The sequence below is a fragment of the Mastigoproctus giganteus genome, chromosome 12 (assembly GCF_048544385.1).
Source record: "Mastigoproctus giganteus isolate SK-2022 chromosome 12, ASM4854438v1, whole genome shotgun sequence".
Lineage (NCBI taxonomy): Eukaryota > Metazoa > Arthropoda > Arachnida > Uropygi > Thelyphonidae > Mastigoproctus > Mastigoproctus giganteus.
This window is the reverse complement of record NC_143586.1, coordinates 178,736,383-178,761,444: the sequence shown is the minus strand read 5'-3', so window position 1 is coordinate 178,761,444 and position 25,062 is coordinate 178,736,383. Positions and strand designations below refer to the sequence as shown.

Genomic DNA, 25,062 nt, shown 5'->3' with positions numbered 1-25,062 from the left:
AAAACAACAGTGGACCCAACACCGAACCCTGTGGGACTCCACTAATAACATTAGTCCACGAAGAGCAACACCCATTGATTACCACTCTGTCTTCTCCCACTTAACCATCCTTTTATCCATTGTAGCAACTTACCCTTAATACCATTCTGCTCCAATTTGTACAATAGTCTTTCATGTGCAACAGTGTCAAAAGCTTTCCTGAAATCCAAATATATGATATCAAAATGATTTTTTGCATCTAGTTCGTGTGTAACCACATGCTAATATCATAATAATAAACCCATAATAGTAACCACATCATAATAATAACACGGAGATGGGGATTCCCCCCCCATCTCAGTGTTGCTTTCGTTGTAGGTGTAACAGTTCACTGTTAAAGGCCAGAGATTTAAAAGTGCATGGATTTTGTAAGTTTAGTGTCATGTATCATTGTTTTTCTGGCCATTTAGCTGCTAGACGCCTGCTGGGGCCCAACGTTATCCACACTATGCCTCGTTGGTGGCAGACCAGGTACACCAGTATTTAGATATTTACTCTGGCAGGTCCTGCCACCTAATTTCCTGAGATTTCAATAGCAAGGACTTCGCTGAAAGGTTAGGCCGAAAGGGGTTTTCGTATGCAGTTGGAATTTTGACAAGTGTTTTTAAATTTTGACATTGTAGGGGCGTTCGCTGATGTTTAGGCAGAGTAGGGGGGGGAGACTGAAGACAAGGGAAAGTCAGAAATATGGAGCCAATAGGGAAGGCCACCCCAGGTCAAAGAATTTAAATTTATACTGTGTGGGGTTACACTGTGAAAGTGAACTGAGTAGGGGAGAGACTGAAGACTGGGGGGGGATGAAACAGGAAGTAAGGGGTCGATAGAGGAGATTACCCCTGTGGTCAGTGGGGCAGGCCCATGTCCCACCACCGGCGCCTCCGTAGCCAGGTGGGAAGGAGCAGCAGCGCGTAGCACACGCTTCTTGATTAGACCGGGGTTCGAGCCCGTCACCACCAAATACGGAGGATGCGGAAAGGTCAGGGAATGACCACCGCATATCCCGGAGCAATATGGCCTTAGTTGCTAATGCTCCTAAAAAGCAACAAACAAACAACAAACAACCATGTCCCACCAGGAGGAAAAGGAGGGTGAAGAGGGGAGGAGATGGCGAAACCATCTCCTCCCCTCCCAAGGGAAGTTCATCTGACTGAGCCGTATACACTCAGTCAGATTTTATCCGACTATGACCATGTGTCTGCTATTTTTAGCTTTTTGAAATCAGTAAACCTTTTTACTGATATTTAAAAAAAAATCTTCCTTGTTATTGTTACTTGTTTATTGATATTTGTCTTTTACAGTTTATACTTGTTTTTATACCTTGACTTAGTGACCTAATTCATTAGGCCACTGAAAGTTTTACTTTTTTATGACCAAGTTTTGGTGCATTATAGCCTTAGTTGCTAATACGCCAATAAAACCCAACCAACCCAAGGGAAGTGGAAAGAAAGTACCGTGCAAGAAAGCACAGGTATAAGATCTCCTGTGGCATTGGCAGCAGAGCTGCAATGAGGTCAAGTCCATGGTAGGTCTTCTATTTAAGTTCTACTTCTAAAGAGATGTCAACTTCTAGGGTTGTGGGTCATTCCTAGGACAAGTCCCATACTTGCAGTTCAGGTTGTTGAGGTTGCACTTGCAGTCTGTCATCAAGTTTTCGGTTATAATCTTCTTCTGTTTCAAGGAGGAGAAATTCTTGTCCTCTTGGAAGATATCTCACTTTTGTAATCAGAATACATCTTAGGTCTTCGTAGATGGGACAGTCAAACATAAGATAGTTCCAGTCTTCCTCCACAAGTGCAATGTGGGTTTTCTGAGATTCTGAAGCCAGCGAGCTTTGCATTGAAGGGGCAGTGCCCTGTTATTAAGTATGTTGAATGAAGTCCTGGGAAGAACCATGATGGTGATTTCGGGTATACTCTATTTGTCTGTGGAAAAAGCTTGCGGGTGATCTGTTTTGCCACTCCTGCAGCAGATGGTTCTGTAGGTGTACTTTTTATGCCTTCCTATTATTAGTGGGATCAGTTGTAAAATTCAGGAAGGTAACTGGGACTCCTTTGGAAAGGTAATAGAGCATTCCAGTTCTAACGATTTCTAGGTCTAGTGGGAGCGTTCCTGCTATTACTTGTAAGGCTGGAGTACTCACTGTACTGCAGCCGTGGGTTATGGTGTAGAGCAGGGGTGGGCAACTTTTTTCATCAGCGGGCCGAATGAAATTTTCGCATCGTGATGCGGGCCGGAATAGATTGAACGATTTAATAAAAAAAATCAGAACCTAAAAAATGTTATATTACTTGAATTACCAAATTATTAATGTATTTTTAAAAAAAATATCTGAATGTCCAATTATCATTGAAAATGCGGCATTCGGCATCAATTTTTCTTTTTTTTTTAATTGGCTCATTTTATGGGCTATAAATTATATTAAATTAAAAATTGTAATAATTAGAAAAGGCATAAAACATAAAATATCTCGCACCAATATTATTTTTTTCAATAAGAAGTCAAATCTAAAGGAACTTCGTTCGATCGATGCTACAATAATAATTAGGAAATAACTCTTTGACGCTGCGTAGAATCACTTGGTTACTGTTGTACTGGCCGCGATTCCCGATTGAACCGAATTAAGCCAAACATTTACGGCGAGTGTAGTCAGGTATGGATTTTCTATATTTATGCATTTACCGAGGGGGCTGGATTCAACATCGTCGCAGGCCGGATGTGGCCCGCGGGCCGGCTGTTGCCCACCCCTGGTGTAGAGGATGGATCGCTGGGTAGAATCCAGCATTCTTCTATTTACTACTAGCGCGGTCTTATTGTACCATATGGCCTAAGCATATGAGATTGCTGGGGTGAAAACTGTCTTATAATACAGTGCCAGCGTTCTCTTGTTGAGGCTGGTCAGTGTGTCCAGACTGGTTGGACACACCAGCCAGTCTGGTGTGTCCAACCAGTCTGACCAGTCCAACCACAATAATTTTATAAGCTAATGAATTGGTGGCAAGAGTAACATCAATGTCGCTCTGCCACATGGTACTGCTAAAAGTTGGGAGGTTATTTGGTTGCTTTAAACTTGAAAGAGTGAGGTAGCTATATAGTCTGAAAGTATCTGGCCAATGTGTGTGTGTGCCTGCTCTGTCTACTGTACTGCTATCCCATAAAGCTTGACCAGCAGTTGACATCAGCACACACTATGATATTTGCAGTAGGTAGTAAGTCTGACTACTTGTAGATACTCAATAGTTGGATTTATATCTTCACCTGGTCTTGGAATACAGTGAAATAATGTAAAACTGTTCTACAGCACTGGTGATATGGACACACACACACACTGCCACTGGGGAGCAGATGTGACCCACCTTTGTGAATGTAAGGTTGGTATTTTTAACTACTATTGCTGTAGAAGGGACATCTGAGGTGTCTTTTATTTTATAGCCTCTAGGGCAGGGGTCAGCAACCTGCGGCTCTTTGAACATGTAATTGCAGTTCTAACTTTTAGCCTACTTGAAAAGAGTGTGCAGCGGACGTGGGTGGTGACATGAATATATAATGTTAGTGTCAGTGCAAGCCGCAAACACTTCTGTTTAGTTTGCCTGTGCCTCGCGAGCACTAATAAATATTATTTATTAATAAATCATTCATAAATAATGCTTCAAAATATATATATATTTTTAATAGAACACCTTCCCACTATTCCATTTCTTAAACTTCCCCCCCCCCCCAAGCTTGAGCTGAGGATTCTTTTTTTTTTTTTTTTTTTTTTTTCCCCACTCTTGAAATCCTACAAATGAGTGACATGACATGCATTCTGTACTACTTCATTATTTATTCATTGTTCGTTTATAAAGTTTTATTTACGGGGAGAGGGATGCAAATTTTCATTTTGCCCTGAGCACAGAAGTATCTTACTATTAAATTTCAGTCTGCAATTCTGTCTAGACATAATATAAGAAAATACATGACTGAGGGGCTTTTCAGTAAACATTGCCTTGGGAAACTGCACAAACATATAAGTAGAATTTTTGTCAGTATAGTCTATACTTGTTAACAGGGGGATTGTTTTTACAGTGATGGGATATACTTCTATAGAAGAGGGTGCAAGAATATTTCCTGATTCTATTAAGGTGGTTGGAAAGCTGCTAGTGGGCAAGGAGGGATATACAGCCTAATAGTTTAATAGCTGCTTATTGCCTAGCAGAGGCGTGAATGATTCATGCATTGCTTGTATTGAGATATTCAGCAGCCTGGGAAAGGAAGATATAGGGGACTGTACCTTCCTTTCCAGGCTGCTAGGCCCTCTAGGAGTTCTGGAACAAGCAAATACATTGGCTATGCCATGATTACTAAGAGTGCATATACATTTTCATGTACACTAATGTTAGTATTTTTGAAAAATTTGATGAATTTATGAAGTATTTATTATTTATATTCACATCGAATGTGAATATTTTCAGAATATCAAAGATAAGGTGCTACTACTCAGACATAAGGGAGGGAGAGTTTTAGTGGGCAGAGTGAAGTGTGTACAGAAAGGACAGCGAATTTGGTTATGCTCAGTGTCTCACCATTGCACTGACATTAACATATGAGATTTTTTAGGGTTGGAGATGCCAGAAGTGTATCAAATTCTATCCATATCCAGGACCTAAGTGATTTTGTAATTGCCAAGAGGAAAATGAAAGAGAAATTGTTGAAACTAAATGTTAAGGTAACTGAAGTGGATGGAATCTATTTATTTATAATAAGGGAGGCAGGAAAAGAGCTAAGCAAACTTAGCCATAATTATAAGAGCATCATTGGATTCAGGGTGGGTCCCTATAGATTGATGTTCAAATGTATCCCTAATTCACAAAGGGAGATCAAAGAGTGACATGAGTAATTACAAACTCACTCTTTTGATCAGTTGGTAAATTGACTAATCACAAAATAATATAGCTTGACTTCTGTTCTAGAGAAATTTATGGAGTCACTGGTTAAAGAGTAATGTAGGACCATCTAGACAGGAATGCAGTCACAGTGTGGTTTGTGAAGGAATGACCTTCTGCATCATAGCATCTGATTAGATGCTAAAGTTAACTGCAGCCATTATCAACCCACTGCAGGATGGAAGCCTCCTCAACAATTCATGCTGAGGGAAATGGACAATCTGCCATGCTGGTCCAGTGTGGGTTGGCAGATCAACCGTATTTAGCAGTCAGGGGCTTGAACCCTGGTCTACTCAAAGAGCGTGTGCTACTGCACTCCAGCTCCTGACCACTCGGCTACGGAGGCCGCTGATTATGATGCAGTAACCAAAGAATTTGATGCAAAAAAAATTGACATCATGCACATACATTTCAGAAAACCTTTGTTACAGAAAAAAGACTGCTGCAAATTTGAGCATTGTGGCATTATGGACAAGTTACTGCAGTGGATAGAGTGATGGTTGAATGAGAAATGGGGAGAACTCTAGATGAAAAATGCATTGGGATAATTGTGCATGTAGACATGAAATTCTCTGCACATCGTACACTGGCTTTTCAGATAGCGCATTGTGGTTTTTTTCAATGATCTGTGGGAATTTTGTCAGCAGGGATAAGGAGGCGACTATGCCAATGTATAAGGTAGTGGTTAGGTCACATCTTGAGTACTGCATACTGGAAAGATATGGATCTTTTGGAATGAGTGCAGAGAAGGAAAACAAGATTAGTGAGGGAAAGGAAAAGGGTACCTTACAAGAAAGAAAGGCTTAAATTTTGCAAATTGCGGCATCTAGAAACTAGGCACCTACAAGATCTGATTTGAGGGGTACTTAAAGCTTTGAATGAATTGAATAAGGAGGTGATTATCCCTCTGTATAAGGCAATGTCAGGCCACGCCTTGAGTACTGCGTACAGGTCTGGAGGCCTCATTTCGGGAAGGATGTAGATTTACTTGAACGTGTACAGCGAAGGGCAACAAGATTGGTGAGGGGAATGAAGGGATCCTCTTACCAAGAGAGGCTTAAGTTCTGCAAATTGTAGTGTCTGGAGACTAGGCACCTGCACTGTGATCTGATTGAGGTGTATAAGGCCTTGAATGGGTTGATCCCGCTGAATTCTGATGGGATTCTTCCACTTGTTCAGATTATGAACCTAAGGGGGCCATAAATTCAAATTAAGAAAAGACAGATGTAGAATAGATGTGCGGAAATTTGCCTTTAGCCAGCGGGTGGTTAATTGCTGGAACAAACTTCCATCTGTCGTTGTGGAAGTTTGATAGGTTGAATAAATTTAAGGAGGAACTGGACAGACTTTTGGAGGAAATGGTGTTTTTTTTTTTTTTTTTTGGCTGATGCTGCATAAGCTCATACACATGCTTTCTTGCATCACATGCCACTACTACTACTATTGCTAATGGCATCCTACGTCTTGCTCAGAATGATTGCAGAATAGATATCTGTTGTCCAGATCTGATAATAAGTTTATTCAATTTCAGGCTCATTCACTATTTTGATCAGTTGATAAATTGACTAATCCCAAAATTAGTTGTAGAAGTTTGAATTTTACCTGACCAAAAAATAGAAGATCCTTCATATTAATATCATTTTCCTTCAAAGAATTTTTTTTTTTTTTTTTTTTATAAAAACCCCAAACACAAGAGGTATTAGAACCTATAGTACTTAATACTGTGCTTGGGTTGGAGGTTGAGAAGCCAAAAGAATATATTTGTTGACATTAGACTTGAACTTCTGTAGACTGTAATTTTCAGGATATACGTAAGAAGGAAGGTTGTTCCAGAAAAAGGCAGTTGAATGAATAAATGAGGAAGATCAAGTTGGTTCTGTGAGTTTGAAGTTGGACAGTAAATGGATGTTGGTTGGCAGCAGCATGTATTTGGACTGTTTTGAAAGAGAGAGCGGGAATTATAAAGCCAATTCAGAAGAACAGTACCCGTGGAAGTATCTGTAGAAAAGCATGCAGCAGAAACAGTGTCTGAGACAGCAAGTGGATTAAAGGGTAATCTATTAAAGATGAGTCATTAATTAACCTAGTTGCCCTCTTCTGAATGGAATCTAGAAGCCTGAGAGAAGTTTTGTGGTACTGCTCCAGATGTGGGAACAATATTTCATTGTAGGGCGGATTTACAATTTGTACAGAGTGAAGCTGTTTGGAAGAAAAGTAACGCCGAGAGCGAAAGAGAAAACCAAGTTTGTTTTTTTTTTAGATGCAGAGGAAGCAATATTTGTAATGTGCTTGTGCCAAGAGAGATTAGAAGTCAGGGTAATCCCATAAAAAAAAATATATATTTGGCCTAGAAATCGGAGTGTCACCAAAGATAAGCATAGGAGCAGAAGAATCCTTTTTGCAAGATATAAGACAAGACTGAGTTTTAGAAGGATTGAAATCAACTAAGCTGTCTTTGCCCCACTGGAGGATTACCTGGAGATTGACATTTAAGGAATTGGTAGCGGACATTTGAGAAGTTGAAGCTGATTGAGCAGGGCGAGGTTTCTCAAAATGGAAAGTGGTATGCAATGTGCTATCATCTGTAAAACTATGGATAGGATTTCCAGTCAATGGAAGAAGGTCATTAATATACAAGAGGAAAAGAGTGGGGGGAAAGTACTGAACCTCAGAGGACACCAGCATCAGTGGAGAAGTTAGAAGACAGAGCCATCATGCTCAGTGAGTGATCAGAGAGAAAACTGGATAACCAATTACAAAAAACAGTTGGCAAACCATAAGATGGAAGCTTGTTTAGAAGAACTTTATGCCAAACACGATCGAAAGCCTTTGAGATGTCAAGAGCAACTGCTTGTTTCACCAAACTTTTCCATTGAATTTGTCCATTTATGGGTAACATTTGGAAGTTAATTGATTTCTCCATTACTTTATAAAGAGTAGAAGTAATTGCAATGGGACGATAATTCGGTGGGAGGGATTTGTCACCCTTTTTTTGAACTGGCTGGATATGAGCAAATTTCCATCCAGGAGGAAAAACACCTTTGGAATAAGAAAGTGAAAAAAGGTGGCAAAGAACAGGAGCACAGGTTTTCAGAACAAGTGGAGAAATACCATCAGGACCTGGAACTTCTTAGCATCAAGATTCGTCAATATCCTTCTGGCATCCTTTTGATGGAAGACCACAGGAGGCATTGAATGGAGAGTGTTGGGAATGGTGGGAGGTGTTTTACCAAGATCATTAATACATGAGTTGGAAGAAAAATGGGATGCTAGAAGGTTAGCTTATTCCTTGGCTGAAGTGACAACAGAACCATCTGGTTTTGACAGAGGTGAGAGCAGAGATGGGCAAAAGTGGGGGCAGTAGCTTTTGCAAGAGACCAGACTGCTCAGCCTCCATTAGTGCAAGAAGCAAGTTTTCTACTCTTAGACTGTTCAAAATCTAGTTTGGGCTGGTTAATAACTGCTTTACAATTGTTGCGAGCTTTGGTGTAGGCAGAAAATGAAACTGAAGAATTGGAAACAAGCCAATTACAATATGCAACATTCTTCTCTTGAACAGCCTTAGCACATTTATTGGAAAACCAAGGTTTAGATAAAGGACGAGATTTTAAAGTGGAGTGTGGAATAAAGGATTCCATTCTTACAAGAATAATTTCACTGACACGATCTGAGCAAACATTGACATCAAAAAGTTTTGAAACAGTAATCCGATCAAAGAAAAATCTCCCAGTTCATCCCATTTTGCATTCTTGTAATGCCAAACAATACGAGGTTGGGATTAGCCATGAGATAAAGACTCTATTAGAGAAGAGACAATCACCAAGTTGTGATTTGAGGTGGCTAAAGGACCACTCACTTCGACCATGTACTTAGAAGGGTTGTTTGTGAGAAAAAAAAGCGTGTTGGCTGTATGGTTAGGATTGTCTGGTATTCTTGTAGGTAAATGAACAATCTGTGCAAGTAATTGCAAAAGCCTCAGCATCTCGACCAGCTGGGTCAGTGTGACTAGAAAGCAGAAGCCAGCTGCAGTTCAGAACATTAAAATCACCAAGGAAAATTACCTCACTGTTAGGAAAGTTGGACTGGAGAAAGTCAAGTTAAAAAAAATAATAATAATAAATAGAAAGTCAAAGAACTCAAAGTGATTAGTGGAGTTGGGAGAACGGTAGAGACAACAGATGAATTTTGACATAATGAGATAGAGAGATTTTAAGCCAGAGAAGATCGAAAAGAGGAGATTCCAAATTACCAAGTCTCTGACAGGGAGTATCCGAACGAACTTATACACAAGTACCACCTTAGAGGTGAAAGGAATCATACAGCGAATAATTTGGGCAACTGAGATGAGCAGTAGTTGAATTAACTGAGATTCTGTCAGAAAAAGTACATGGGTTTTGGCAGACTGCAAGTGGAAATGGACATCGTTGAGATTAGAATTGAGACCACGTATATTTGTAAAATGAACTAGGAAGTGTTTGGGAGGTTTAGATCTTTTCACAGAAAAGCTTACTCTATTAGTTTGATAATTCGTGGTGTATTCAATAGTAAGAAAAAGTGGGGGGGGACATGCTGTATGAAGTAATGAAATTTTTGGATATGGTATACCTATGGTAAGAATATACCCAGATCCTTGACATAACGTGCCCTCTACAATGCCCCCCCCATACACATACACACTACTTGGGACTCCCTCCAGTCACTCTGGCAGAGTAGAGGTAGCAAGATTATACACTAGCTGATAGGAAGCCTCCTAAAGAGTTACCAATAGGTTCGGTCCGGTGTACTAACTAACGGCCAGCCTGCGAACACCATTTTAGAGCTGTACCCTCGAAATGTAAGGAAGATTGGATCTTGCCATGATGTCCATCATAACCTCAAAAGTTATCAGTCATACTGCATAATGGAAGAGATGGGGAAGGGTTGACTGGAACTTAGCTCTGGAGACTAAACATGGGTTCCACCACTTCAAGCCTCCAATAAGTAAAGTGGTGGTATTGCGCTGGTTGATGAGTCTTCTACCAATTGGACAAATTGTTAAGAGATGTAGAGGTGATATTGAAAAAGGTGGTTTGTTTTTTTTGCTGATGTAGAAGTGTACTTCCTTGTATCTTTTTTCCATTACTAATATTATTCTTTTATAAAGTAAAAATTATAAATTTGTGTAATTAAGTTACAGTATAATTAATGGATTTTATAATTTCCATTATTATTCCATATTTATTTTGTGTTTTTTCTACATTTTAGATTGTACCTTTTCTTGCACTTGGTCTGGGAATGGATGACATGTTTCTCTTGGCGCACACATATGCTGAAAATGCAAATTCAGATTCTCCTCTAGAGGTAATAATATCTATTATTGTTAGCATTCCATACATTAATAAGAGTCCTACAAGTCTTTGCTTATAATAAATTATTACTCTGTTTAGACTTGTGGTCTCTCTCATTTGAAGGAGAGAGAAATTTTTTCATTTTTTGTTCACTATCACTTATGTAAAATAAGTGATAGTGGACTTGACAGTTGACTTGGAAGCCAACCTTCATTCAAGTAATACTCTTCACTCCCCTTAAGAAGCACTCTATATGGGTGAGGCAAGTCCCATTATTACTCACATTAGAGGGACATAACGTACACCCTGTTATGGTTACATAAGTTTTAAACAATGTCCTTCTATACAATATGGGAAAAGGCCTGAGTTTGAATACGTCATATTATTAGGTGTTTATTTATACAGTCAGTCCTCGTATAGCACGATAGTTGTGTTCCTAGAAACCCTCGTGCAATATAAACAATAGGCCCTATGGGAAAAATAGGGTTAGGTGCTGACCACCCAAGATTGAACACACATTTGTAACCAAAACATTACCAAACACAATAAATAATTGTAATAAAATACGTAAGTATTTTATTACAATTATTTATTATTATACGTAATAAAATATGTAATACATAAGCATTTTAATTACTTAAGTATTTTAAGTAATACGTAAGTATTTTGTTACGACTATTACGTAATAAAATAATGCTTTTGCTTCTATTGTAAGTAAACTTTTTTGTTTGATTTTCAATCCAAGCAGATGACAGTTGTTCCATCTCTTCCAATTCTTTGTGTCTTAATCTAATGGATTTTAATTACACTTTGAGTTGTTCCTGCTATGAAAGTTGTTTTTATTTTCTCTGCATTCTTTGTAATTCTCGAAGTTGCCTCATTTAGGTCTGTAGCACATGCAATATACCATGTGATATTGCATGTGCTACAGACTTTCATTTCACTCAAAGCGTTTCACAATTCCATATTTTTTCTCTTTCGACAGAGGCGGACTGGCCATAAACGCTAGTATGAGGCCACTACAAATTTTCCCAGGTAAGAATTTTTGATCCAGTCCGCCTCTATTTATCGATATTGCTTTTCTTTTTTCACCGGGACGCTTCCTTTTCACACCTTTTAAGTATTTTACTCATTTTTAGGGAATAAAGCACAATTGCAAAACGAGGAGTCACGCTTGATACACATAAACAAAGCTGTGCGCGTGTAGGAACTGAATAAACAATACCGTTAAAGGCAGAGATACACTATTAACGCCTCACATTTTACTAAAGCACATTTTTGGGGGTTACTACCATAAAACAATTTCTAGTTGTGTTTCTGCTAGTAGAATCCGTTATAAACTGGTAGTAAACTCGATCTAATTGCATTTGCGATTATACCGATAGCTGGAATTGTGTGGGTTTTTACATTATTATGGTGAAATGTGTTTCCCCTTTACTGATACAAAAAACAAATACATTTTCAGAATCTTCTCTTCATTCCTATCGTGTTGAGTTCAGTTGGGGTGATTCTGCATTCGACTGCCATTTCTTGTAAACACAAAGGTGAATTGTGCATAAGCGAATTCGGTTCGTGTTATATAAGATATCGTTCCCCTATTTATAAATCGTGTATGATCGAATTCGTGTAGTGCAAACACGTATTATACGAGGACTGACTGTATTAGTAATAACAGACTTCTTTTACTTTGGCTAATGCACATTGTCAGTTTCCCTTGAATCTGAAAAATATTTTTCACTTTTTTATTAGTCTTCTCCCACGTTTTTATAATTCCTCCTTTATGCCTCGCTCTCTCTCTCTCTCTCTCTCTCTCTCTCTCTCTCTCTCTCTCTCTCTCTCTCTCTCTGTTATGATCACAACTAGTTTTTGTTTATGTGCAGCCCCAAGTGCCAAACAATCTTGTGCAATTTTATGGTGTTATAAAGTTAAGTGTATTAATTTCTGTTCAGTTTCTGTAAAGTAGTTCTATACTTTGAAAGTTTAAAGAGCCCAGAAAGAAAATTCACCTTCCTCTCAGTCCTTTTATTATTTTACTAACGAAACTAACTCTAATAACTGCTTAGCCACCTGATGGCACTGCTCCTGCCTCCCCATGGCCATGATCAGATACCTGGGTAGTAAAGATGATTTCCCCCCACCCACCCCAAACAAAAAGGAGCTAACATGGATAACATCACTCAACCAGTGTACATATGCAATAGGTCTCACAATACTGGTCAAAATCTTAATACCAGTATTTCGGTATTCTTAATTTATGAAACCGGGATACTGGTATCGATACTGGTATTCCCAAAAAAAAAAAAAAAAAAAAAAATTTTTTTTTGCAATAAATTTTGATGACAGTTAGGTGCAATAAAGTAAGGAAAAAACAAGTAATTACTTGAATTCATGTTTTAAATTCATGTTTTAAATCAAACTTTTATTACAATAAATTATTATATATAATGTGGGCCAACATTACGCCATATTGATCATTTTAGAATAACTGTATGTTTAATAAATATTCTAGCAAAAATTATTAAACATAGTTATTCTAAAAACAAAAAAAATAAAAAAATAAAATAAGCAGCCACACTAACTGTCCGAATAAAGTGAGCTCTTAAGAAACTGTTATGGTTTAAACTGGATCTAATTTTGGTACATATTTAATTAGTGGCACAAAACGGCCATAAAATATACGCACACCTCATGATTAAAGTTAATTAATTTTTTAAAAAAAATTATTTTAGCTGACTTTACCTACCTTAAACAAACTTTACCTACTTTTTACATGCGGCGTGTATTTCATATCAGAAACAGAGGCTATACCCACTTATTGCCGCTTCCTCCTTTGATTTCGGTGGCTGGCTTTTGAAAAAAGAGCTGAGGTTACAGGACAAACAGCATAAGTTATTCTTATTATTCCTTATTACTTCTCCTTTATCTTAGCTCCCTTCTTTGTTCACCGTGATAATGATTTCTGTTCCATTCGCCCTTTGTTCTCCATAATTAGCGTTACTAGTACCGTAACGCTAGTGCATTGCTCTTCACTACTAACTTCACACAGGTGGGCAGGAGCAGCAGTGCGTAGCACACGCTTCTTGATTAGACCTGGGTTCAAGCCCATGCCCACCAAATACGGAGAATGCGGAAAGGTCAGGGAATGACCACCGCATATGCCCGGAGCAATATGGCCTTAGTTGCTAATGCTCCTAAAAAAAACAAATAACAATAAATAACTAACTTCATATTCTTCTTGATTAGACTGGGGTTCGAGCCCTGACCACCAAATACAGAGAATGCGGAAAGGTCGGGGAATGACCACCGTATATCCCTGGAGCAATATGGCCTTAGTTGCTAATGCTCCTAAAAACCAAATAAAGACTACTAATTTATATATCATATATATTTGTAAAATAATACAAATACATTGCAAATACATAGTATGAACCAGAGCTGTAATGCTCTGGTTCATACTATCTATATCACACACACACACACACACACACACACACACACACACACACACACACACACACATATATATTTCAAAAATGAAATGCACAAGGCATAATCCTTATGGGTTTTGATAATTAACTGTATAGTATTGGTGTAAATACACCATAGTTACTCCATAAACTTGAGCTACGTATGTAGCGTAGAGGGCATCGTTTTAATTGCATCTCATATTGTGGTTGCCTTCACGAGAAGCTATAGGGCTTCGATGAAGCCCAATAGCTTTGAAATGATCGTCTGGTTGGTGGTACCGCTGAAACAGTAGTCTTCTCTACTAGAGAAGCGTTATTTATTTGAAGTAATGCAATAGCAGCTATCTCGTTGTGAAGGCAACCACAATATGAGATACAATTAAAACAATACCCTATACGCTACATACGTAGCTCAAGTTTATGGGTTAACTATGGTGTATTTACACCGATACTGAGCAGCAGTGCGTAGCACACGCTTCTTGATTAGACCGGGGTTCGAGCCCGTCACCACCAAATACGGAGGATGCGGAAAGGTCAGGGAATGACCACCGCATATTCCCGGAGCAATATGGCCTTAGTTGCTAATGCTCCTAAAAACCAAACAACAACAACAACAACACCGATACTATATAGTTATATATATAAACTTAAGTGAGAATAATGATAAAAAAAAATAAATAAAAATGCCAGCAGCATGGCAAGACAGAAGAACGAAAATTGTGAAATTATACACAACGATCAAACCAACAGGGAGGGAAGAGAATAAAATTATTGCAGCAGAAACTCTCGAAGATAATTTTGAATAGCCAATTAAATGAAATTTAACGGCACCCCCCCTCTGACGGGCACCAGGTCCAAATTTATGTGAAATATCACGAGCAGAGATGTGAACTACAATAAAATAAAACAAAACAAAAATAGACTGACCATTATGCCACATCTCAACAGAGGACCACGAGGCCAATAATGGTCAGGGAATCGCTAGCCAAATCACCGCAAAGGTGAATCTATCGAAAGGTGGACTGATCTTTCGATCAGTCAGCTAACTTAATACTAACAATTCCGTGTAATCTCTCTTAATTTAAAAATATCAATTTTTCTTTACAACTTCAACCAATAAACCAACTCAATACTGAACATTTCCTTATTTCTCATGTTTCCTCAACTTTAATAACCTTACTCTAAAATAATCTCCCACTTTATCTAAGTACCATTTCCAAAACAACACAGTTCAGAGGACTTGCCTTCCTTCTCTTTCAAATGTCTCTTTCTCTTCTTAGTTGAACTCTGCATTTCTGCTGTATAGCTCTTCCAGTACTGTCTTATTTCGGGATTTTGAGAACAGTTCTCCGTTAATACTGAAGGAAATTACCACAGCAGTAGTAGAAGCCAGAGCACTATCTGACTGGCTTGTTATTCAACTTCTGAATTAACTTCTAGCACAGGAACATGCCCAGCGGAACCCTTCACTGTTGGACACTCCCAGAACCGGGCCCAAACTGAACCCAGAACTACCACTGGATGCAACCCTTCCGAACAACAACAACCACAAAACCCTCTTTTGGTGCAACAAAAGAGGGTTTTGTGGTTGTTTCCTTATTTCCTTATTTATTTATTTATTGTTATTGAATTGATTGCAAGCTGGAATTGACCCTTGTACATACTTTTATATGCAAGCTTATGTGCAAACCCCAGAGGGGGGGTTTGCACATATTTGCAAATGTCTCCCTATCTAATTTAAACCTGACCCAATCACAGTGTTAGTCTTTAAACTCGCTCTTCTTCCTTTTGTGGGAAAAACAGAATATTTTTCCCGCACAATGAAACACTTTCATCTTTTACCTCAAGACCAACTGTTTTCGCAATACTTTTGAACTGCTCCATACCCAAATCCTTTCCCAAAATGCACTAAGTGTTGCATCATCAAGTAGCGGTGTAATAGAGGGATCAAACTATTGTTCAGAAGCTTTTAATTTTAACCCTTCCACACCCGCCATACCATTGTTCACCATATTCCTTAATTGCCCTGCCAGGCCTACTGCCACTTATGGAAATATTTCCATGATGATGTTTTTGTTATTCCTTAAGTGCTTTACTTCCATACCACACTGCACTTACTAAGAGAAAAATATATTTATAAGATTTTGTCTTACAGTTTCATGACATTTTCAGGTTTCCATTGTATTTGTACTGTGTATAACAATTCATCATTTGCAAATTGAGCAGTATTAATGATTTGTTGTTGTCGATTTTATAACCTTTATGTGAATAAATCATGGATAATTATTTTTTTAATTAGTACCAAAAAACTGGGATTTGAATACCGAAAAAAAATTACTGCGATCCCGGTATTCGAGATCCCAGAATCTTAGTATTGTAAGCCCTAATATGCAACAACTCAACCAAAAGACAAAAACAAATGAAAGTCACACTGCTGTATCTCAATACATACAGGCCGCCATAACCAAATGGTCTCGTGCAAGGGTGCATAAGGTTTCAAGCCTGTGACTGCTAAATATGGTGCTGTTTCTTATATTCTTGCTATCTTGTGAACTCCTATTACCATGTGGTTGTCCCAGAGTATAAACAGAAAATTTATTTTATTTATTATACTTATTCACCAGTAGAATGTACCTCAATACATTCTACTGGTGAACAAGACAAAAAAGAATGAGCCCATTATTCATTCAGAAAGGTAGTAGGAATAGGAGGAACTCCCATCTCAGTCAAACAACTGAGGTCTGGAGACATTTTAGTCAAAGCAGGCAGTCCAAAACCGACAGAACATTTATTAAAAAGAACAAACTTTGGAGTAGTCTCAGTCACTATAATCCCCCTCTCTCCTTATAGAACTCGCAACACATTGTGTGGGAGTGATAATCTCTGAGTGAGATCTATTAGATATCACAGAGGAGGAAATCTATGATGAACTAAAAGAACAGGATGTCATTGGCATCAAACAAACTCCCATATGGAGAGAAAGAAATATCATCCAAACAAGAAATATAATCTCGAATTTTAACTCGCCAAGATCACCATCATCCATTAAACCATGATAATTAAATTGTTGTTTGAGAGAACATACACTAACCCAGTTAGTGTTATAAATGTCATGGATGTTTATAGACAGCTCATCAAGGATTATCAGCTTGTTCATATAGCTCAAAAAAGCATGACAGTGATAAATGCACAGCCATAAACCCCCTATGTCTTAACTGTAAAGGCAAACATTCAGCTTTCTACAGTTATACAAAATTGGGAAAAGAGAAAAGCAATTAAAAAAATATCAAGCTGAATACAATACATCTTAACTGGAAGCCAAGAAAATAATACAACCAGAAAATACAGGCAACCCATCTTGTGGAATAATCATGTATAAAAACTTTCAATTGGTGAATCATTCTCCTCTCAGAGTTCAAGAACTTTTAAGTCTGCTGCTACAATTTCTAGAACAAAAAAAAATGCACCCATCACTCTTCCAACTAAAATAAGAGTATTCTCACTTCAAATCAAATAGTGGAGACTAATCCATAACAGAACTCTGCCAACAAGACTAAATGAAGTCAATAGAAAACAGACTTGAAAGCTTAGAAATTTTTGCTAATGAGTAAGTGGACACTGGTAAACCATATTTCTGCAAAAAAGAGAGAACCAAGCCAGAAAAACAAAAACAGAACCCCTGCTTCTCAGAAACAAGCATACAACATAAATGAAACTAAATACATAACTACTGTCAAGGATAAAGGGAAAGGCTTTTGTAAGGATGACTGCAGTGGTCTCAGACAGTTAAATTCTGTGCAGAGGGTCCAACTGATGATGTTACCAACAGCAAATTTCTAAATGGGAAGTATTCAGAGAAGTAATCAAACAAGATACTAGACTTTTCGTACCAACAAAGAAATAATGTTCATGCCTTAGACTTAATAAATAAATAAATTTTCTGTTTATACTTTGGGACGACCAAACGGTTAGAGAAGTTCACAAGATAGACAGAATACAAAAACAGCACCTTATTTAACAGTCACAGGCTTGAACCCTGGTCACTCAAGGCATGTGTACTTATGCACCTGATGGATGTCAGATGAACTATTGAGAAACATGGCAGAGAAGAAAAGTGCATGTGATTCATATAAATTATCAGGTGATACAAAAGCCTATGGTAGATATAAATTAATCTGTAATCAAGTCACAAAGGAAGTTAGGGAAGCTGGGCAGATTGAGGTCTGGCAAAGAATGCAAAATAAAGCAAGAAAGACTTCTGTGATTTTATTAACAGTAAAAGGAAGAGGTTAAATCACATTGGGCACTTGATATCTATGTGTTAACTCAGTGGTTTCAACCTGGGTGCCATGGGACACAAGGGTGCCGCAACAACATCCTAGTAATTTGAGTTGAAGTTATTTAAAGTTTTTTTTTTTTTTTATTTATATATTTATTTCATTATAAAAGGGTGTGTGGTATCTGTTGTTCCATATCTTTTTAATTTTGTGGTGATCTGTAATTTATGTTTATTTAGTACCTCTATATAAAGAATAAAATTATTATATAAGTATATACACTGCCCTGCCATTAATATCCGGACACTTGCCTTTATACAAAAAAAAACTTATTGTTTCATTTAATATTTTGTGCCTTTTGAGACCTTTTGCTTTTGTGATAGCCTTCAATCTTCGCAGCATACTCTCTACCAGCTTTTTTATAAATTTCCACTAATATGTTCCTCCACTCGGCGTTGTTTGCAGCCACCAGTTCAGCCTTGTTCTTTGGGCGATCTGCACGTATCCCATGATCCAATACATCCCAAAGATGCTCGATAGGGTTCAGCAGCACTCTGGGCTGGCCAATCCAACTTTGACACCCATGTCCTCTGTTATAACCCTAGCAGTATGGCATGGCACGTTGTCTTTCTGATACAGGTATGGGCCTTTCCCGAAGTATTGCCATAATGTTGGAAGTGCATAATTGTCCAGGATGTCCTGGTATTGCAGAACATTCATGTTTTTGTTGATAACAACTAATGGGACCAAGCCAAACTATGAAAGGAGCCCCATACTATGACACTGCCTCCACCAAACTTCATTGTTCGAAGGATACAATCAGGAAGAAACTGTTCCCCTGGCATTCACCACACCCAGGAACTGCCATCAGACTGGTAGTTTGTGAACCTTGACTCATCTGTCCATAGGACCGTTTTCCACTGCTCTACAGTCCTGGATTCGTGCTCCTTACACCATGTTAATCAGCGTCTAGCATTTGTTGCGGTGATCAATTCTGTTGAACTTGTCATCTTGCATTCCCACTTTTACAATTGTCTGTTCGAAGTTCAGTGTGCATATTTATAGCAGGTTCTGTGATGTGTTGCATACATAGAACCTGTTTCCCCATCCATGGAGGGGTGTCCAGATATTAGTGGTAGGGCAGTGTATAATTTGTATTATGAATTGTAATTTTGTTTATAATTAGTTTATTTTAATAAACTCACATATATTATAATAATAAACTATCACTATATTATAATAAACTATCATACACAAGCGCGCGCGCACGCACACACACACACACACACACACAGAATCTGATTATTAAAAGGTCGAAAACCACTGTGTTAGGTATTTCTTTTAGCCTAGGGGCACCGTGAACCGAGAAAGTTTGGGAACCTCTAGGTTAGCTGTTGATGACCCTGCTCGGGTTGTGGACAAATTGAATACATATTTTGCATCTACATTCATCCATGAGGAATTCTTTAGGGAAGGGGAGGGTAGGAGTTTATCAAACTGTAACGAAGAACTAAATGACTTTGTTGATAGCTGAAAGAAAGTGGAGGAGAAATTGTTGAAGATGGACATAAAACAAAAGCACCTGTGGTGGATGGAATATATCCAATTATATTAAGGGAATGAGGTAAGCAAACCCTTAACCACAATTATGAGAGCATCCTTATATTAATTCATAAAACATCCTTAATGGATGTTTTATGAATTGGGACTGTATCTCCAATTCATAAAATGGGATTAAAGGCACATGAGGAATTACAGACCTGTTAACTTAATGTCTGTTCTAAGGAAAATAATGAAATAGACTTCATCCTCACTAACAGAAGATATATCGTAAATGATGTTACTGTCCTGAACAAGGTAAATGTTGGAAGTGATCACAGAATGGTAAGATGCATACTTGATATAGATGTAAGAAAAGAAAGGGAAAAACCGATTCGAGTAAATAATACAAAGGTCTTTGAGATAACATAGGAGGAGGAGAAAAAGCAGTATGTACTGGAACTAAGAACAAGTTTTTTTTTTTTTTTTTTTTTTTTTTATTCCTTGGCTGGTGTTTGTCTTTAATTATTGCAGTATAAATAAAGTGCAATCTCTAAAGCGGCATTTTCAGGTTTTGACATAATCTTTTTCCTGATAGATCCTCCTTCACTGTCCATAATCAACAAATTCTGTTATAGCATTTGAATTTTTCTTGTTGTAAATTGTTGAAGTCCCCACATTTAAACTCTTTTTAGAGATTTCCTAAATCTTCACCATTTCTAATTCTATTAATAATTGTTTTTTGTTGCAATGTTAAAACTATGTGTTTTCTTTTCATTCACATTTTACCGTAAAAAATTGAGAAAAATAATAAATTGCACTGTTTCGGCCCAATATTATTCTTACCGAATCTGGAGCTAAACTAATCTGAAATTCATCATGGTTTCCAAGAAAACCTAGTAGTCTCTGATTTCTTAAGGTCACATAAGACAGAGGTCACAACCATAAAACAAAGCAATTTGCAGTTTTTGGTTTATTGGGCTTTTTGTTTGTACAATTTGTTATAAATGGGTAGTAAACTCAATCTTTTGCTTATTATAATCAAAATTCAATTTGCAAACGTGATCAATATAACCGGTGCTTACTGTACTACCGTTAATAAAAAAAGAAGAAAAAAATCATCCTTTCAAATTGTTCTGGATAACCAATGTTCTACTCTGTGATATCAAAATTATTTCATTTGCAAAAGCAAAAACCCTTCCCTTTACCCCGATCGTAGTTACATCTTTAAGTAAATCCCACATCAGTATGTGATCACACTTCCACCTAGTCATTCTTTTATCTGCAGATTCTTAATGCATGAATAATCACTGCCTGTGGCTGCCTCTTGATCCTGCTGCTGCTGTAGAAAACAGTCATCCAATAAATCCCCAAAAGTCTTGCAAGTGACCAATCCACAAGTTCCAGTCAATATCTGAGAATTTAAAACCTCCCATTATAAGACATTCTGATTTGTCTACTGGCCCACTCTATTTCTCCGTACAGTTGTTCTTGTGCTCAGTCATTGGCCTACAACACACACCTGCTCTCAACTTGATTTTCTCGGTGTTTGTCACACCAAACTGACTCAACATTGCACTGGCCACCTATGTTGATTGGATGCATCTGTGTCCTTTCTGTACTTTTTTTTTTCCCTTTCTTTGACACTAACTTTCTATCCATACTTAGTGCATCTGGCAAAAAAAAAAGGTCAGAAATTATGCCCACATGATAACCAGAATATACTGGGGACTGAAAAAAAGAACACTAGCATTGATTTATAAAGCAGTCTTCCTCCCAGTGATATGCTATGGTGCAGGTGTTTGGTGCCAAAGAGCTGCAGTTCTAAGAAACTGGATTCAACAAACCATTTTACTCCATACCACCAGGGCATTCTGTACTGTAAATACTTCTGCCTTACATGTTCTGGCAGGCATCCTGCCATTGGATCTTGAAGTGATTATGCATGGTTTTATCTATCTTCATAAGAAAGGTACAGCCACAACTATCCTTGACATCAGTCTTGATACTAACAGAGATATCAAGCAAGAAAGCATATCATAGAGCAACTGCACAGAATATGGTAGGTGCACTGGGAAGAAAGTACCAAAGGTGCGATAACTAGGCAATTTTTACCAGAACTGAAAATGATCAGCCTAGGGCTCCATGTTTTCCCCAGGCATATATGTAACATTCTTACAGGGCATGGATCCATCTAGGATGAACTGACCTCTGGGAATTTCATTTGCCATTAAACAACCATTCCCCCCCCCCCATGCACACATATGATGGGCACAATTGAAATTAAAGGACAGTTGCAGGGTAGATGTGCAGAAGTTAGTCTTCAGCTAGCAGATAGTATGCGCATTTTTTTTTTTTTTTTTTTTTGCTGATGCTGTTTAAGCTTTGAGTTCTTGCATCATTTTCCACTATAAGTACTAATGGACCCAGTTGATTGATAGCGCTTTGAAAATTTCAGATTATAATTGTGAGCCTCAGTTGTTTGATGCAGGAGTGTGCAAGTTGAAAGTGATAGATAAATAATGTAGATGGTATTGTTGCATTAAAAATAGTAATGATGTGCTTTTTTTTTTTGGAAATAGTTTTAAAAATATTTTTGCTCTTCTAATTTTATTTTTGCCAGTAATATCAATTGTTAAGCAGTTAAGTCAAAATATGAATAAATTACTATTTAGAAACATTTATGTACAAAAAAGTTCATTTTTTGAAAGAAGCTTAAATTATTCAAAGAAATTGGTCACTATCAAAAACTGATACCTTGGTTTTTTGATAGTGACCTAATACCCATTCAGTGAATTTACTCCTAAAAGATAACTCTTTTAGTTGCATTGTTAATATCATCTGAAATTTGTAATTTTGTGTGGGCTAACAGTAGTAGAAAAGAAAGCACTATACTGATTATGATTTCGCATATCATTGTCATTTATTTATGTGTACATTTTTTTTATTTTTATTTTTTTTAATTTTCATAGGTACAGACAGGAGAATGCTTAAAAAGAACAGGAGTGAATGTTCTGCTTACATCTTTTAGCAACATGTGTGCTTTCTTTGCTGCAGCTATTATACCTATTCCTGCTCTAAGAGCTTTTGTATTACAAGCAGCTATTCTGGTTATATTTAATGTAGCAGCAATGCTCTTTGTGTTCCCTGCTATTGTTAGCCTTGATCTAAGAAGAAAGGATGCCAGAAGGGTAGACCTACTTTGTTGTATTAGTAGGTATGAATTGTTCCAATTTTCTCACTTGCTTTACCTAACTCTATGGTTTTATGACACAAATGGCACCATCCCTATCCTTTTTTCATTTGATAACTAAAACCCACTTTATTCCAGTCATTGCAATAAACATCTTGGTGCTTGATTTAAGTTGAGTAATTAAGTGTCAAAACACCATTTTGTACATAGCCAGCTGTTTGATACAAATATATATGATTACATCTGATGCTATTTAACAAATCACAAGTTACCTGTCTTGCACCACATGTAATAGCACTGCTTCTCTAAGGAGAAGTATACAATGTGTACAGAAAGGACAGACAGAACTGAAGGAGGGGGAGTATGTGCATTTAGTTAAGAAGCATATTAAATCTAAGGCAGTGCATCCAGGTGACACTGGGAAAACAAAAAAAAGTAGTGTTTTATGCCTAATAACTGTGATGATTATAACAAACAGCTATACAGAGAAATAGTTAGCCATTAAATCAATAGTTAGCCATTAAATCAGAAGGGGGGCATTGTCATTATAATTTTAATTATAATGGGAGATTTTAATTTTACTGATATTGATTGGACCTTGTGGGTTGGTCACTCACACACTAGCAAGATTGGATTTATTGGCTCAAGGCTGTTGCAGACATTCTCAGATATGCCAAGCTGGTTTTGCTACCTGGGAGTCTAAAACACTGAAACTGATATTTAAGTGACACTTGAGTCAAGAAGAAAGGATGCAAAATTCACCTAATTTTGGTGAAGTTCAGTCGGTTTGTGATAACCAAATCCTCTGCTTGCATCTTTGCGATAGTGGGACTGTTAGCAATCTTGGGTATAGTAATAACCCCCATGTTCAGTTCCTGAAATATGGCACATAGCATACTGGAGGTGACCATCCAGGTGCATAACAACATAAGTGGGGGGGGGGGAGATGAGCACCACACCTCATTTCTGTATGGTACCCTTCTGTGTTACTAGGGGATACTAGGTGGTAGATGACTCTCATCAACCAGTGCAGCACCACCACTTTGCTTATTGGAGGCTTGAAATAGTGAAACCCATGATTAGTCTCCAGAGCAAAGCTCTGGCAAGCCCCTCCCCAATCTTTTCCATCATGCAGTAAGATTGATCTTTTGAGGTTATGATGGACATCATGGCGAGATCTAATATTCCTTACATTTCGAGAGTACAGCTCTAAAACGGTGTTTGCAGGCCAGCCACTAGTAGTCCACCGGACCAAACTCTGGTCCAGTGATGGTTCCTTCCTTCCTTCCTTCCTAGAGTTACTTTGGTAACGCTCTAGAAAGCTTCCGGATCAGCTAGTGTATAATCTTGCTGCATTTAATCTTCCAGCTAGTAACTGGAGAGAGTCCAAGTAGTGTGTATGCTGGGGGCATTGTCAGGGCTATGTTATGTCAAGGAGTTGATTCTCCCAATTCATTTTCTGCCTGCATCAAAGCTCACAACAATTGTAAAGCAGTTATTAATCAGTCCAAACTAGATTTAAAACAGGCTAATTGTAGAACACTTGCTTCTTGTCCAAATGGTAGCCGAGCATTCTGGTCTCTTGCCAAAGGTATTGGCCGCAACTTTTGCCTATCTCTGTTCCTACCTCTGTCAAAACCAGATAGTTCTGTTTCCACTTCAAGCTAACCTGCTAGCATCCTATTTTTCTTCCAACATGTATTGATGATCTTGTTAGTCCCCTCCCACCATTCCCAGTACACTCTATTCGATGCCTGCTTTGGTCGTCAATCAAAAGGAAGTTAGAATGGTTTTGATTAATTTTAATGCTAAGAAAGTTCCTGATGGTATTTCTGCATTTGTTCTATGGTCCCTTTTTTCACTTTCTTATTCCAAAGGTGTTTTTCCTTCTGTTTGAAAATTTGCTCATATCTAGCCAATTCCTGAAAAAGGTGAAAAATCCCTCCCATCCAATATCATACCATTGCACTTCTACCCTTCTTTCTAAAGTAGTGGAGAAATCAAATAACTGGCAACTCCTAAACTATCTAGAAATCTTCCCTCTGATCAACAATCACCAGTATGAATTCAGTCACTGTCGATCCATTGGTGATGTTCTGGCTTATGTTACCTATCTGTGGACAAATTCAATGGAAATATTTGGTGAAACTCAAGCAGTTGCTCGACATTTCAAAGGCTTTTGATCATGTTTGACATAAAGGCCATCTAAATAAGCTTGTCTTATGGTTTGCCAACTGTTTTTTTTTTTTTGTAATTGGAAATCCAGTTTTCTCTGACTGCTCACTGCAGGTGATGTAGATG

At 37.8% G+C, this 25,062-nt stretch overlaps 1 protein-coding gene across 2 annotated transcripts in view; it reads left to right on the top strand.

The window, feature by feature from the left end:
* Positions 1-25,062, top strand: part of ptc (protein patched) — a 396,675-nt gene that overhangs the window by 208,664 nt on the left and 162,949 nt on the right. For both annotated transcript variants that reach the window (XM_090385655.1, XM_090385656.1), the window contains exons 12-13: positions 10,203-10,298; positions 22,541-22,785. In XM_090385655.1, coding sequence (XP_090241781.1) covers positions 10,203-10,298; positions 22,541-22,785 — 341 coding nt within the window. The remainder of the gene's footprint in view (positions 1-10,202; positions 10,299-22,540; positions 22,786-25,062) is intronic.